This window comes from Silurus aristotelis (assembly GCF_946808225.1).
Source record: "Silurus aristotelis genome assembly, chromosome: 14".
Lineage (NCBI taxonomy): Eukaryota > Metazoa > Chordata > Actinopteri > Siluriformes > Siluridae > Silurus > Silurus aristotelis.
The window spans coordinates 15804907-15822832 of NC_139587.1; the positions used below are offsets into that span (position 1 = coordinate 15804907).

Here is a 17926-nt window from a genome sequence, read left to right on the forward strand (position 1 = left end):
TGTTCTAAACAAATGTGGATTTCACATTTTAACCACAAAAACGTTGGGGGAAAAAGTTTAACAAAAAAAAAAATCGTTTAACTCAATAATAATATTCTCCACTAAGTGATTGAGAAGGCCACGTGACTCGCCATCCAACTCGAGTCACGTTTAAGTAAGCCGACATCTGTTCGTTTTTTTTTAACTTAATATGATTTCCTTAACTAAAAGGTGAAGCAAATTACGCATTGTACGTTTTAATATTGTATATAAAAAAGTTTCTTGTTGAAATGTGATCGAAGAACACAACTAGATTGCTACGAAGAAACTTAAGTCACGTGGTTTTGCTTGGGTCCCACAATGGGGTTTGTTCTTGAACCTCCTTGAATTCTTTAATAGTATATTTTCATTTATTACATATTTAAGTAGCCGAGGTCTACTTTACAGAGTTTTTGTGTTGGTTTTTTTTTTTACACTAAATGGTGGGGTGAATTGCGAAGTAGACCCCCGGATTATGAAAACAATGGCGGACATTTAACATTCACGTGGGTTTCAATATAAATGGCTGTTTTTTAATTAAGGTCACGGCCAATTATTCCGTGTCGAACATAAACTGCAATATTTCTTGTGGGGTTTTATAGATTTAATTCATATTTAACTCGGTCATTATGGGATGATTGTAATTTCCTTTGTTGTTTTTTTCCTTGCAGGTTATTGTGTGATTCCTGTTTACCCTGCCTGCTATAAAGACAAAAATGGAGTCGGTGCTTGTAAAGCAAATCCTAAGCCCATCTACGCTTTTCCTGCTAAGGTGCATCTTGTGTAGTCAGTGAAGTAGTGTAGTATCTACTGCGCTAGGTGCTCCTTCCGGCAGAAGACAGTGTACATTAAACGACTGGAAGCCATGTCCTGTGCCAAGCATGTGTAAACCTGCTTGAATTATTGATCATGCCGTCCTATTTATTATCACATTTTCCAAAGAGTGTAATGGCGCTTTGTGTAAATGGCTTGTCGTCCTGGCAGTTCCAAAGTGCTCACAGTGCAGGTAGTGGCCCCTGATCTACTGCAGTGTGTGCACTTCATGTATTGCCGGTCATCGGCATCAGGACAATTGGAGCAGCACTTGAAATGCTCTGTTGCACGGCGAGTTTTGCAGGTTTGCATCCAGCTTTTCTACAATACGCTGTGCAAATCCATGCAAAACTGGCGGTTACAGGAGAAAAACGTCAGCAATGAACCTACAACTCAAATACGCCATGACACTTTTGGGATTGAATTACATTGCAACATACTTAAATGTATTTATTATTATTATTTATTTATTTTATTAGCTGCTAAACATGCGTTTACTTGTTTGATATACACACTCATGGCTGGTCGATATATATTTTTTTTATCGCCCTCTTTATTTGTTTGTTTAGTCCATTTTGTTCTACTTGCATGCGCATGTTTGTCTTGCTGTTTTCGGGTGGATGACTTTGCAATTTTAGCGGTAATTAGATTTTTCTATGGGGAAAAAAAAAAATTGCACGGTATCCATCTGTAATCCGCCAGATCACGTGACCCAACCACAGCAGCATAGTATGGTATTAAACTATAAAACTGTAACACTAGTGGTTACATGAAATGGTTAAACATATATTTCGACGTATTTATTTACATGTTGGTGTAAAATAAATACTTTTGTATCTGGTGTTAACTCATCCCTGTTTGGGACACGCCAATACATACAAGACCACCAGATGGCGCTGCAGACTACAAATGTATTTTCATAATATAATCAAACCCAAATGTGCAATTACATCTGCCTGCGTGGTGACATGAAGATATCGTTGATTGGGAAACTTAATGCAATTATTGTATCTTTGCCTATGTGATGTTAAATTGGTTTCTGTTGAACAATAAAAGACAAAAATATATTCAACTTTGTCGAATTTGCTTGTCTCTATATTTGCACTACAATGATGTATGATCTTTTATCTTATAATTATATACTATATGTTTTAAATAGTAAGCTCTTTAGAATTAAATTATGATTAGAGCCACAGTCTGAGTTATTGCCAATGTTTGTTTTGAGAAATTCCAAATATAATATAAAAAAAAGCATTTTACAAACAATATATATATATATATATATATATATATATATATATATATATATATATATATATATATATATATATATATATATATATATATATTCCTACGAGTTTTATAGTCATTACTGTGCCTTTTGCTGCCATTGTTTGTAGGATCACAATGATTGAATCTGATGTATTTCATTTTAAGGAGCGATCCTGGCGCTGGAGGGCGTGCGCGCCTCTGTGCAGGACCTGGCAACCCTTCAGCTGGCGTATGGAGGGAGAGTTTATAAAAGAACACATCGGGACCATGAAGGCTGTTCATGTGAAACGCAGATCTGCTCTTTAACTCCTGGTACCCAGGATCCGTTCTGATCTAGAGGAAGACCACCAGGAGATTAGTTGATGGGCTTTTGTGTCTTGAAAAGAGCACGCGCTCCATCAGAGTGCACTTGACGGGTATCCGAATCAGGACGCGTCTCATGCAGAGTGACCGAAACATCTACTTTTATTAAGTACACTCTTCTGATTGATTTGTTTTGTCCTCTCGCAGTGGTCATGAGTGGCGTGAACGTACTCGGGTCGTGGGTTTTGTGCGCTTTGTTTTTGCCGCTTTCTGAGCCGAGCGGTCAGCTGCTGAAGTGCCACGAAGTGCGCGCATCCTTCCAGTTTCTGTACCCTGGCACCAAGTGGGCTCCGGAATCACCGGTTTCAGGTAAAGCAGTCATTAAAACAGCGTAGAGATTATGAGAAATCCTTCTGAAAAAAAGTTGGGGGGAAAAAAATCGAAGTAGCCTACAAATTACCCTGCATCACATTTTCACGTCATACTTTTCTTTCTATTAATATATATATATATATATATATATATATATATATATATATATATATATATATATATATATATATATATTTTTTTTTTTTTTTTGCAAAGTAAATATGTGAATTGATAAAGTCATTATCAGTGTTTAGTTGTTCCGATGTAGTAATTATACATTTATGTGTATAGATTGCCAATATTGCTTGGGGAGATCTGCAAGTCTATTCCTGTCTTGTACAGTCTTTGTAGTATAGTATTTTATTTTCCAAGAGGCAGCCACATTTCCCCAGAGAGAAAATTAAGAAGCTTAGATAAACGAATGGACATGGTGGTTAAGTGTCTCCCTGTTTGACATCTCCCTTGTTGACTTTGTTGATGCCCTGCTTCACCTGCACAACAAAAGTGAGATTTGGTCCACAAAACAGATTTGATCGTCTTCAATTAATTACAAAACCAATGGCACAATATGTACTTGTTATACTAAATCACTTTTATATATGCATAATCAGTTTCCGTTTTCATGTCTGATTTTTTGCCATTCAAATACCTTTAAAAAAAAAAAAAGACAACTACTTTTTTATTATTAACTCCTGTTCAAGAGCTGATAATGTAAAATTACAGAAGAGCCGGCTTTTCTTTACGGACAAACAAAGACCTTCTGATCATTGCTTTTAATGTACATAATGTTTCTTGAATTTTTCTTCATATTTACTATTGGAATCAGTTCCAGCGCACGGGACAAAGGAGCATGCACAGCCTAACATAGTCCATTACTCTATTACCTTAGAGGAAGGAATATTAACATATGACCCTCACTGGGGTTTGACTGGAATGAAATGGAATAACTTACAGGAAGAGGAAGCGAGTATCGAAGTGGTCCTACATGCTCGTCCTGAAAGCTCGTCATGTATTATGCATCAACTTGTTGGAGTGAATCCATCAAATATAAACCAGAAGTCTCCATGCACCTGCAGTACAAAATGATGTTTGGCAAATTTCCACAGGGGGTTCAAATGACACAGGTTATGGTACAATTGGGATTCATGTTTATATGACTTTGAAAATTAAAACTCTTGCAATATACATCAGAATAATTTTTTATTTCAATGTTGTGTAGAATTATGTTTGTTAATTTTTTGGTATTATTTGGCTTTGTTGATACAATTTTCAAATATCACAAACAATTGTTGTTCAGGTGCAGTCTTCTACAAGTGATGAATACCCATAAAACATTATAACTCTTTACAAATACAAGTTGCGGAGACTTGCATGCCACGGTTAATGTAATATTACACTAATCCTTATGAAGCAGAGTCGCAGACTTTGAGTAATTATTACTCAGTCCTTTACTTTGCTTTCTGATTGCATTAACTGGATGCACCCCACATAATGTTTGTAGCATGTCAGAATGTGGAGCAGTGTGAGGCTAATTGCACTACCCATGCCAATTATGGGTGCAATGAAGCTATAATATAATACACAAAGTATGATGTGCAAAGCCGATAAAAGGTAATTGAGGATGTAATTTTACCCGCTCAATTATTAGCAATCATCACTCATGCTAACAGGTTTGTGAAACGGTAATGGCCATGTTGATGATTTTTTGAAACATTTCATTCCCTCCCACACATAGCTGAGAGGCATGGGTCAGTGTGTTTTATCAGAATGAACCGACCTTGCAATTATGAACTCTATATAGATGTTTCTGGTGCTGGAGCGGTAAATGAATGCAGAAAACCTTAATGTTAATTGGAATGGAGCAACTGCAGACTCTAAAATGCAGCCCTCACCGTCTCAGGACTGCCCCCATTCCTTTGAGAATTTATCGCACCTCGAATTTAAATGGTAAAGAATCAACACAGCTGCACGATTGAGAAATTGCATTTAGTGTAATCCGTATTCCCGTATTTATCAGCATTACCTAAGCTGAGCTTTAACACATTAACAAAAAACAAATTTTTTTTTGAGTTAATTGAGTTGATTTTGCTGTTTTTGATTTGCAGTTCCGTTTCTGGTTTGTTAGTGTGTTTTTCACTTATTGACTACCATAACATAATCCATTTATCACTATATACTCGAGCTTTGCTTTGTTAACTTTGTGTTAAGTTCATGGCTCAGCCCTTGAATTGGCGAACGAAAGCCATGTAATAATGATCTCATGTAAAGTATGCTGCTCACATTTTCAACAAAATGTCCTCCTGGAATATATTCCAACTCACTCCATAGCTATCATTCTGGTAAACGTGACCCCATGTAATGCCCATGCTGCTATGTGGGAAGATTAGTCATGGATATAGCCACACTACTTTGTCAGTACTTTTGCCAGTTACTGCCTCCAGTGGTGTTTGTGAGTGGGATGAAATGTAGTAGTTTACAAATACTGGCATTTAACCTTTTTTGGTGGTCTTGAACGGGAGCTCTGTGTGTATGGACAAGATTGAGATGTGATGCTTAGTGCTTGGTCTGTGCTGGAAGAAGAAGTGGAGGCTGTTGCATAGACACAGCAAGATTGAGTGGAATTCTAATGATGCTGCATGTGGTGCCAAGGGGCACAAAACCAAAAGCCAGATTTTTTTTAACCTCTCCTCTGCATTACAGAAGCTTCACGCATTCCAGTCTCCCTGCCCATGAGGAAAAGGTTTGCACATATTAATGAGAGTTGGATGTCAAAGCATAAAGGACAAATTGCTGTCCTTTCAGGCTGAACACCTTGCAACCCCCCTCGGATACAACTTGACTTAGCAATGGTTTGTCACCTGCTTGCTGCAGCTTTTGATGTACCATTTTCCTAAAATGACCAAAATGATGTTTCCTGTCAGACAACTAGGACTGCTTTTTTTTTAATTTTTATTGTGAGGCCTCGTAAAAGAACATAGACAGTCTTTCAATATTACTGTTTCAAGGTCTTCCCAGTCTTTAGTAATTAATTAGTAATAGAGTAATTAGTAGAGGAACAGCCGAGAGGAGGTCAGCTCCAGCTGGAGACTGGCTGTCCTGGGATCCATTCAGAGGAAACAGAGAAGAATAAGCATCCAGTTTGCAGCCATAGCGCTCTCTCAGAACAGTATGTATCCTGTAAATGAGAAATGATTGGAGTTATTATCCATCTGCACGAATGGATCAAACCATTAGGACAAGGCTGACCTCCAACAAGCGGATGTTTTTGTTTTAATGGCTTTAATTGTGGATGGCATTACTTCAGCGCTTGTGGCCCTTGAACATCGACTGTATTCATCACATGCAGAGATACAGTGTTCTTTTCTAGGACATTGTAGCAACAGAGATGGCGCGTTAATAATGTGTCATGCATGTAATGGATAATTAATTCCCAATTGAGCTTAGTTTCACACAACAGACAGAAATAAGTTGCTTTATGTCTTTGGATGAAAAGACAAAAAGTGGAGCAACTTGTCATTCTTGTAACAGGGTGCACGAAACAGCCCTGCGAGTAGTGCAGCAGCCTTAAATCCTGCTAAATGTCCCTGGAGTTTCTGTAATTATGTCATAATGATTTGGGCCAGGCTTTTGGTTAAATCATTTGATGTTGCTCACATGAAGGTGATGGATCATACACCCTGGCAGTGCACTCCTTGCAACTATTTTGTAGTAACGTTTAAAAACAAGCTTTCAATTAAACTTATGGATCTAGATAGATTTTCAGGGCTTAATTCTATTATGGTGAGGACTGAGAGGAGAACAAATTCCAGTCTGCTACTTGTGTCCTGATGTTTACTCATTGCATGCACAGACTGAGGTACATACATTTGAAAGGCTCTGAAAAAAATTTGCACTCAAATGATTGAATGTAAGTTTTTGCTCTTTACAATTACATTAGGTTTTTAGGCCTCTGATATAACTTTAAATTATATGAGATGTTTTAGGACTCGAGAGAGAGAGAGCTGTCAAGAGACTCCCCTTATTCCCGCTAGTGTTTATTTGTAATTTATGCCCCGAATGTTCATGTTTTATTAAAAATAAATTTATTAGAGGGAGAGGGTGAGGGTGAGGGAGGCGAGATTGAGATGGTTTGGACATGTGCAGAGGAGGGACATGGGGTATATCGGTAGGAGGATGCTGAGGATGAAGCTGCCAGGAAAGAAGAAAAGAGGAAGACCAAGGATGAGGTTTGTGGATGTGGTGAGGGAAGACATGCAGGAAGTTGGTTTGAAAGAGGCAGATGTAGAGGACAGGGGGGTATGGAGACGGATGATCCGCTGTGGCGACCCCTAATGGGAGAAGCAGAAAGAAGAAAAAGAAGAATGATCATGTTTTAGTATAGGTTTTATACGTTTAAAAATACACAGAAAGATCCAGGCTGAATAATGCTGCAGATAACCTAATAATCATTTGTTTTCACCTTGTTTGCCTGTTAAAGTTTATACCAGAATGTTTTTTGTTTTGGCATAACATCTTTGATTTGGTTCAGTGCATTTCATGTTATTTAGTTTTTTTACGAAGAGGTATGTGGTTGGCGTTTTCTTGATTAGTCTAACATTTGCAGGGTGTTTTGATATTTCTTAATGGCTCTCATAAAGGTTGTTTTATCTCTAAAGGTTACCCAAGTGCATATTTATTATAAAAAAGATGCAATAGCATATTATTGGTGATTGGCACTAAGGAGAGTGCTGGTTCTGCCCAGTTCAGTAACAGTTTTTAATGCACATATTGAGGTGTTTTTTTTGTATTGTTGGAAATGTTACAAAGATTCAATCAATCCAATAAATTCTATTTAAGCTATATTATATATAAATTAAATAAACTTTGTACCCTGGCAGACTTTTTTCTGTATTGTAAGAATCTTTTGCTGTATTTCACAGTGGCAGCAGGGCATTTTGCGTTGCGTCATCTCGGTCATCATACTGTTTGTTATGTCCTTGTCTTGAACTTTCAAAGTTGTGGACTGCAACTCCAGTGGTGTTCTTACCATTAACTGAATCATGGGTCACATGAACAAGGACAGAAGCCAGATTTTTGCCAGACCAGGATTCAGTTGTTTAGTGCAAGCTCTAGTACAGATGGCTGTTTCGAAACACCTGTTTAAAACAAAAGAAAATTTGATAAAACATAGGTAGGTGGGAGAGTGGCTTGAAAGTAGTGGTTGCTGTGAACATTGTACTTATGTTACTGTATTGTGTACCAACAAATGAATTATATCATATAACGCTTTAGAAACTGGGGAAAAGAGAAGCATATACACATAAGTGTGCAGAGCTAGCCAGCTTGCAGTCATTAAGATTCTGAAGCTTGTGGCGAGAAAAGTGTACGTATGTAGAGTGACACTTTATTTAGAATTAGTGATGAGTCACTGAATAGTTTATGTGCATTGATAATTAATCAAACATTGGTCAGAAAGTTAAGTATTAAACAAATAGATACATTTACTACGTATACATGGCCTTTTCTCTTTGCTTTCTTTTAATGTTAAAGGCTTGTGAGTAAACTTGTGGCCAGCTTTTTACATAAAGAAGATTTAATGTTCAATGTTGACGGTTTCAAACAGTCGATTAAAAGTTGAAAATTTTTTCCTGGTTTGTTTGTGTTAAATATGAATCCATATATTTTCAGATCTGGACTTAGGTGTTATGGACATTTCCCAGCCACTTTTGGTGGTATTTTTTTATGTGGGCAGAAGCAACAAGGAAAGAAAGCCCTAGATTCTCCTGTGTTCCAAATCATTTATTGATTTTTCACAGTGAAACAGCTTACCAGCACCTGTAGCTGAAAAGGCTCCCCACCCCATGTTACCATTTCATCCATGCTGTACTGTGGTAGATATGCATTTACTATTGTATTTCCCATGAGCTATTTAAAGACATTTCTCTGGAGCATCACAGCGGAACACAAATCATGACTCACCAATGCACACAACTCTGATTAACAACTCTGAAACATTTTTTTTTCCATATTCTGCTAAAAGGTCTCGAGTGCACTAGTTTTATTCTTGCCAATTTTCCGATCAATTATTTGTTGTGTCTTATTGTGCCATTTTGTGAGTTTGTTTTTCTGGTAGTGTCCTCACTGACTGTTATTAACAATATCTGCTCTACTTAGGCATTTATATGGACCCACAAATAGTTGTTTGTAATATTTATTACATTGCCCTTTAGAAATTACAGAGTCCAAACACAAAATATCAAAGTAAGTAGTATATTAGTCATACTACCTTGATCAAAATATTTTTTGTCCTGGTTTATTCATCGAATAAAATATTCAACTTTTACAATGCTCTTATACTCAGTTGATTTTTTAAACTGAAAACATTTTAGGGTGGTATTGCTCTATGCTAATAATGCTATTAAATTGGCTATGTATCTATTTTTGTGCTACTTTATATAGCTGGAGGAATTCAGAAAAGCCATAGATGATGGCAGTGTGTCTTTTATAGGGAGTGAAGAACATTGGTCAGAAAGAGTTATAATGAACTTTGTTAATTAACTCTGACAGGGAAGTTGTTGATTTGCCAAGGTGTTCTTTAATAATGCACCACATGCACATTTAGCTGTTCTTATGCAGTGTAGAGACAGTGAGTGCTCACGGGGACATATTGCTCACTGTGAAGAAACAGAAGGTGGTGGATGTTTAAAATAAAACTGAGGAGGATTGGGGGTGGGTGGGGGGTGGGGGGGGTGTTGGTTACACCTGACAGTGTTATTGTCTATGGAAGGCTGAGTGGAATACTGTAAAAGTAAAGTATAAGATCTAGTATAACATTGTACACTGTGAACAATGAGACAAGATGATTTATCTGTAAGACTTTATGCAGACGCTTTCTCCTTCCTGTCTATGTACAGTGTCATCCTTTACCATCAGTCCCCATGAGCAGGCTTTATTTAGACAGTATGATACAGTCTTTGTTCATGTGTCTCTGTGGGGAATAATCTATCCCCATAGGCCTTCACTTTTTCCTCTCTGCTCCAAACTTTTCTAATGAAATACATTTATCATCTCCACACGAAAGGCAGGCAGAAATTGTCTGTTTTGCTGTTGATAATTACCAGATCTGCCTGCTTTCTTCATCCTTTCATACCTGCTCTTTATCAGCATGCAGTCTGCTATGGATGGCTTAATAAATTTGCCCTGCAGTCTGAAATTAACTTGATTATATCTCTTGCCAATCTTTTGCAAGTATTGATTTAGGATATTAAGCCTGTCAGCGTGACTACAAAAGTCGGTCGCTGGCCAGTCTGGCAGCTTCTCATTTGCTATTTTTCGTTTTAATAATGTGGTCCTGTGTATGTGCATCTGTAAGTGTTTTTCATGTAACAGTTAATTTACATGTGTTAAGGGTGGATATGCATATAAGAATCTTGATGGTTTCTTCCAATTTTCAGCATGTTGATTTTGGTAACTGTCTATTCTATAATCACACACAACAGTATATAGTTCTACTTAATATTTAATTCACAAGATTAGCTTTTTTTAGTCGGATGTTTTGTTTTAGATTTTGGCATAATAAAAGTTACATGGGGAAAACCAAAGCCATGACATTTGTTTTGTGGCTTACTAAAGGTATTTCTTTTAGCAAAGGAAGAGGATATGGGACAAATAAAGGCAAGGTTTGGGAATTACTTGTTCTGAATTATGCACAAAAGCAGATGCTTTTATCATGTCTGGATACAAGATGTGAACTCTCTCACGACAGGTTCTAAGATTCTGGAAATTCTTTGGGTGTTCATTGGTAGTCTGAAGTCAGGGGTTATATGTGCTACACTAAAACTCCATTCAATAAGTGATTAATTAGTTCTGCAAGATTAAAAAAATTAAGCTTTGTTTAGCTCTTGGTCCTTTCTTTAAAACTATTTATAAAAAAAACATAACCCAGTTTTGATTCATATAGTAAGCAGCTGGCATATCCACATTCACATCCAGATTTTCATTTCCCTGTCTTACTGTATTTATGAACAATGTGTGTGAGCCTGAATGACAGTAAGCAGTATTTAAACTGGTTAAAGATAATTCTGCTAGATTGAATAGTAATTTGTAGACATCAAAAGACCTATTTCATCACTTTCTCTTCTCTTTCCATCATTCTCTGACTTGTCCATCTATCATTCTACTGCCTGTTGGCATCTGTCAACATCAGTCACTTATGTTGATAATCTTGTGTCACTGTGGCCCCATGTGCTGGAATACCTATATATATATAGTTACCTGTGCTGTTCTTTTAGATGTTGCTTCACACAGACTGTATACCAACCTGGATATCTTTTGTCTTCTCTAAACTGTGTCATTGCCCCTATCCCTCCCCCCAGCCTCCTTCTTTTACACCGCTTATTCATCTCGCTATGTTCTTTACCCCCTTGTGCGCTGTGACAAATTTGGACAGATCTGATGGTTGTTTATAGTGTCATAAATCAAGTCTTGTTCCACCCCCTTAACAGCTCAAAGACAGACAAGTCACATATCTGCATTTGCAATAGAAATGCTTTGAAAACGTGTAAACGTTTATTGAGATAAATAAACAGTAAATTATTGCACAATGGAGTTTATAGTTTGAGAGGAAAATAAATTCTCCTCATGTAAAATGTACTACTGCCATTTACCACTCTATAATTTGGAAATTTTTTGGGTCGGGTTTCTGAACAGAACACGGTCTATTCATTTGAATTAGCATTTTTAAACCAAATCCTTCTGAGAGGCTCACTGTTTGGATCAGTATAACATGTTGAACTAAGCTTTTGTTAACATGCTGTCTAATTCACTAAAACTTTGTAGTGCAAATCTAATTATGATCCTTAAGTAGACATGGCCACTGCAACGGCTGCCAACAAATCAACCATCACTGTGATCATTTAGATAATCCATCTGCGTGAGATCTTTCTCATACAATTCTTTTCTGGTTTTCCACTTCCTTTTGCCAAGTAGAAATTGATATTTTTTCCCCCTAGGTTTTTCCATGGTTTGTTTGCTTTTCGACATATAGCTACAAGAACATGACACTCTTGCCTTTTGTGTGAGTAGAACTGACATTTACACTGTGGCACAATGTGAACAATCCTCAAGTTTACAGCAGGAGGATTACAGTGCATGTCTGAATTAATACAACAGTGTTTATTGTTTCTATCTGGTTGTATTTAATATTGATATTTCTCATTTGTTTAAGAATAGATTTAATAATTATTGATAAGTGGTTATACACAAATGAGTGGATTGCACCACTTGATGCGGTTCTGGCACAGACCACACTTGCTGCAGGACTGCTCTGTACTCTAATTATTTAGAACAATGCTGTAAAATTCGACAGTGCTGAATACAGAATTAATGAAGGGAATAAACAGAATAAACAGACTAAAAGGTCATTAAAAATTTTAGTTCTGCACATTATCACAGGGTGTGAGGTATGCATTCGCAAAAACATTTTTTTTTTCTTTTTTCAAATTGATGTTTTTTCCTCAGTATGTCATGATTTTAATTGTTTAAATGTTTCCTACATTTAATGTGGTCAAATATCAAAATATCAGCAATGAACAGTTTTTTCTCACCCGACATGAGGATAAATACACATAAATCACTTTAATTCGTAAGTTCTGTAAAGCTGCTTTGAGACAATGTCCATTGTAAAACACGCTATAGAAATAAACTTGAACTTAAACTCTTTTAGTTAATCCCAAAAAACCCAAAACCTTAATATTTTTATGTTATCAAAGTTCTATTGCCAGAAATATACGGATCGAGACAATCAATTGAAGTTGATTAATTATTGTGCAGTAAGAATTGAGAATTCACCTAATTTCTACTACAGGAAAGACAGATGCTGTATATTTTGGCCTTAGGCTTAATCTATATTAGAAATTGAGTAATAGCTTTCAGATTTCTAACTGGAAACCCTCTCTAATAAAGGACAACTTTGCATTGGAGGTCTTCATAGTACCATTAATGGACAAACCAAACTAGTTTTACAGGTATACTGCTCATAATGCGTCTAATTCCTTGTGTGTAAGCATATTTGGTAAAAAAGCTATTTCTGATTCTGATTTCTGATCACATGTATTCTGAAACACTAGCATTTAGCGCTGTGCAACTCTTCTTACGATCAGTTTAAATGCTGGTAAGTGTGTGTGTGTGTGTGTGTGTGTGTGTGTGTGTGTGTGTGTGTGTGTGTGTGTGTGTTCAACATTCAAAACAACAATGATGGATTCAGCTTTTCCATTTGGGAAAGGAAAGATATTAATTATGTTCATTATAAACTAGTTATTTACATCTAACAAATCAGAAATCACATAAGCATGGCACAACATTAATCTATGCCTTGTTTTTCTTTTCCGCGCAGTGGATTTGCAACTTTAACTGTCTCGCCTCAATTTTGCAGTAAAACTGTCCTTTTTCCCCCATACATGATTGTAGACCTCATGAGATTATCTGCCTAAACGCCATGCATGATTTGTTTTATAATTAGACCTTAGTGAGTTGATGCAAATAGGATACAGTGTTCGTTTTTAGACATTGTGTATTGGATTGAGCATGGATGCTTAGTTGCCTGCCTATTTGGGTGTATCAGTGAGGCTAATGAATCACTTTTAAATAGAAGGTGGTTTTATTCTGATGAAACAGTGGTTTAAGGTCTATGCGACTCTTGGGATGGAACATTTGCAGTAAGAAAACAGAAAAGATTGTCCTGCATGCTCATTAACGTAGTGCAGAGTGCAGAGTATTCTCTAGGACTTTCAAACAATTTGTGCATGTATGTGAATATGGAACTGCCTATATACAGTATATTGTTTTTTTTTTTTCTATTTGGTTGATACACCAACATTAATAAAACATGTATGAGGTTGTTAATATTTGTTTTGGCTAACAAATCACACCTGTGTTTCAATTTCAAGTCTATATTGCGTATTTAAGGATTTGGTTGTTTTAAACATACTATTTGCTGTTGCTCTCCTGTCTCATTAGACAAACAGTGTCTCGGGAGGATTGTACAGAACATTACAGCAGCAGTGTCTATTTACCTATTATGACTGATGAAACACAAACAACTCTATCTCTCTTTCTCTCTCTGTTTTTTAACAGGCTCAGACCTGCAAGTATGTCAGTCGAAAGGCCTCACTTGCTGCTCTCGCAAAATGGAAGAGCGTTACCTCCTCACCACTAAACAGAACTTGGAGTCAAACCTGCAGGCCAGCAGTGCCCAGCTCAAACTCCTCATCATCCAGAACGCGGCCCTCTTTCAAGGTCAGTCACTTTAGTACACAGTTACAGCAGTTAGGGATTGTCAAGTAGGCTATCTTACAGGTTAATGCACATAAAAAGACCTTATAATGGATCCACTGACCTGTCACTTAAACAAATTATCTTATGTGGTATGAGTCCGTAGTCTCAGGTAATTGCTTTATACTAATAATGTTAGAGGCACTGGTGGTGGTTGGACCCTTGTCTACTTAGGAATGCAGTTCAATGCAAATTGCTTCAGTGGCAGGCCTGAATAAACTCCCAAAGCAGGCCTCAGAATCTTTAAAACAGGCCTGTTATTATCTCTTCTTTTTTGCCCCAGCACCATCCTTCAGGGAATAGCAAGTGAGCCCTGCTTGCAATCTTCTTTGCTCCTCTCCCTATTGCTTTTTATCTTTTTGTAGTTTTCTGCTGTTGAGTCAGATCAAAGGGCTTCCCCTCTCCACTCCAGCATCTTCCTTACTCTCTCGTCCTTCACTCCCATGAGCCCCTGCTGCCCCTCCCCAACCAACCTGGCTTTTTCATGCTGCCGCAAAACACGGCTAAAGATTCATTCCTTTGAAGTCAACTTTGTCAAACAATCATAAAAGTTAGGAGCCTCTGTTACTGAGACTTTCCCACTGATCTGATGACAAGTCGCTTGCATCATGGCACACTTCTGAGGACTGCAGGTTTTCATCGCTCTTGTCTTTTTGCTCTTATTGGATTTAGGAACACTGTATCCTTTATTTTGGATACAACACATAAGCCTCTTAGTCCAAGACAGCGTGATTTACATTTTTTCATTCTCTTTCATAAATATCTATGGTGGAGCATACAGTGTATACTATTTCAGTGCTCTTAGGCAAGGTTACTGACTTCAACTGACCTACTTAATTAGGAGGACCTGGAAAAAGGAACAATAGTCTCAGACGTGTAGAAGCTTGACAAGGACGCGCTTTTACAGGATTTTCAGTTTTCCTATTCTTTATCTTCTTGGGCATATTTAGAGCAAGAGTAAATATAAAGATAATGATTAGCCTTTCACATAAACTGGCTGTTATGTTCTTACCATTTAATTACTAAGTGTTCAGTTATATTTGACAAATTAATGTTTTCTTGACATTTCCAGGTAGAGGTGTCTGTTCAGTAACTGCGCTTAGGAACAAAAATACAGCTGATTTCAAAATCTTATTTAGTCTCTTTTATATAACCTCAATTCCAAAAAAGTTGGGACATTGTATAAAACTTAAAAACAAAATGCAATGATATGCAAATTAAAAAGAAATCACATTTTATTCACTGTAGCAGAGATGGCATAACTACACACATCCTTCACTCAAGCAGAAGTACAGATGCTCATGTTTTAAAAGACTCTGGTAAAAGTTGAAGTACTGACTACACTTTCTCACTCAAGTTAAAGTAAAGAAGTTTGGGCTCTGACTTGTAAAAAGTAGCCATTACAACAACCTGTTTTAGTGTCATGCTGGTAACAGGACCTCACATCATATTAATATATTAATACAAGAGAATTTCTAATTTTGTTATCTAATGAATAAAGGAGATAATAAAAATAAAAGGAGATCAGGAATGCAAAGAAGAAAAAAAGAAACAATATTGATCATGTCACCAAACAGATTAACACTAAATAACAAGCCTGGTTTAAAAATGTAGGAAGTAGAAAGTACATATATTTTTGTATGTTATGAGGGAAAGTAAAAAAGTAATATAAATAGTGAAGTAAAGTAATGATACCAGAAAAATAAAAAAGGTTTTTGTACTTTATTACTTCCCATCTCTGCACAGTAGTAAATAGAATCCATATCAACATATTAAACTGAGGAAATGTACCATTAATAATAATACAATACACATATTTGAATTTGATTGCAGCATGTCATAAAAACGTTTTCGGCCATGGCATTCCCGCTTGTTTTAAGATCAGTCCAAATTAGGACTGGCAACTGCTGAGACCAATTGCTGGAGTTTTTGAAGAGGATTGTTGTCCTATATGTCCCATATGTGATATAAGCTTGTAGCTGCTCAACAGTCCTGGGTCTTTCTTATCATATTTTTATTTTCATGATGCACCAAATGTTTTCAAATGGTAAAAGGTCTGGACTGCAGGCAGGCCAGTTTAGCACTGTTACTCTTCTACTACAAAGTAATGGATTTGTAATAGATGTAGAATGTGGTTTAGCATTGTCTTGCTAAGATCTTCCATGAAAAAGATGTCATCTGGATGGAAGCATATGTTGCTCTAAAACTTGAGATGTGCAAGTTGCCCATTCCTTAGGAATCCCTTATCCAGAGTGACTTACATTTATCTCATTTACACAACTTAGCAGCTATTGGGGTAAGGGCCTTGCTCAGGAGCCCAGGACTGGTATAGATGCAAATTATACCATAAAAGATGCAGGTTTTTTTTTTACTTTTTAGTCTGGAGTATGTGGCATCCATTTCAATTTGTCTGACCACAGAACAAATTTCTGCTTTGCCTCAGTGTATTTATAATGTGCTTTGGCCCAGAGAAGATGGTGGATCAGGTTCACACATGGCTTCTTCTGCAGCTTTAACTGCATTTGTGGATTGCATGGTGAGCTATATTCACAGACACTAAATTCTGGATGTGTTTCTAAGCCAATGCAGTTATGTCCATTACAGAATTGTGATTGTTTTTAACACAGTCCATCCTCAGGGTCCAAAGATCACAGGCATCCAATATTGATTTATTCCCTTGTCCCTGTGCACAGAGATTTTTCTAGATTCTTTAAATCTTTGGATGATGTTATATACTGTAGATGCAATTTTATGTTGAGGAACATTATTTTGAAATTGGCTTATCTTTACTTCTGTGAAAATCTGCCCATCTAAGATTCTTTTTGTACCCAATCATGTTACTGACTTCCCAATATAATATAATTTTTCTCTGTTTCTTTTTAGTAGCACTTACTTTCCAGCCTTTTGTTGCCCCGTCACAAGTTTTTGGAAAATTAAAATGAACTTTATTTCTTAAAATGGTAAGGTTTTTCTTTAAAGAGTTCCTTTATCCTCTTGGTTTAAACTTTTGATGTTTTTTATATGTTCTTTGATGTGAATAAAATATGTTTTTATAAGATTTGCAAATCATTGCATTCTGTTTTTATATGCATTTTACACAGCTTTCAAACTTTTTTTGGAAATCGGGAAAATAGGCCCATGGGCACTGACAAGCAGTTTGAGGAAACCTGCTTTTCAATAAATGGGCATAAGTCCCCTAAATATAAAGTACATTTTCCAATGGGAGTTGTGTAACATATCTGAAAGCACAGGAAGTTCGGTTTTTCACCCCCTAATATTCTGGCCACTTTCAACACATGCATCAAAAGCATCCTGTCTGGGTGCATGACTGCCTAGTTTGGCACCTTTAGACAGCCAGGAGAGCTCTGAGAGCTCTGACTTCAGACAGTCAGGAGAACTCATTACTGGCAACAAACCTCCATCCATATTGGACATGTCTTTCCATATATATATATATATATATATATATATATATATATATATATATATATATATATATATATATATATATATATATATATACACACACAATATGGATGTCTGTGGGCTGTGATGATTTTGTGAGCCTTCCTCAGACAGAGGATGGCTCACAAAATCATCACAGCCCACAGACTATTTATCAGACTGTCAACAGGCAGAAAGTACTGCAGTATTCGATCTAGGGCTAGCAGGCTAAAGAACAAGTTTCTACCTGCTGGCCACCAGGATCCTGAATAAACTGTAATCCAGTCATTACTTCCACTCTTTCACTCATGCCTCCACTACCTCCCACACGCTGGTCACCTCAATGACAGCTCAAAGAATCTCGTGGATAAGCTCATGTCATTTGGAATGTTGC

At 36.8% G+C, this 17926-nt stretch overlaps 1 protein-coding gene across 1 annotated transcript in view; it reads left to right on the top strand.

The window, feature by feature from the left end:
- The first annotated feature begins 2219 nt into the window (after positions 1–2219).
- The window catches only part of gpc3 (glypican 3), a 106205-nt gene continuing 90498 nt past the window's right edge, over positions 2220–17926 (top strand). The window contains exons 1-2 of the mRNA XM_083561702.1: positions 2220–2775; positions 13891–14052. Of these exons, the coding sequence (XP_083417828.1) occupies positions 2619–2775; positions 13891–14052 (319 nt within the window). The 5' untranslated portion in view covers positions 2220–2618. The remainder of the gene's footprint in view (positions 2776–13890; positions 14053–17926) is intronic.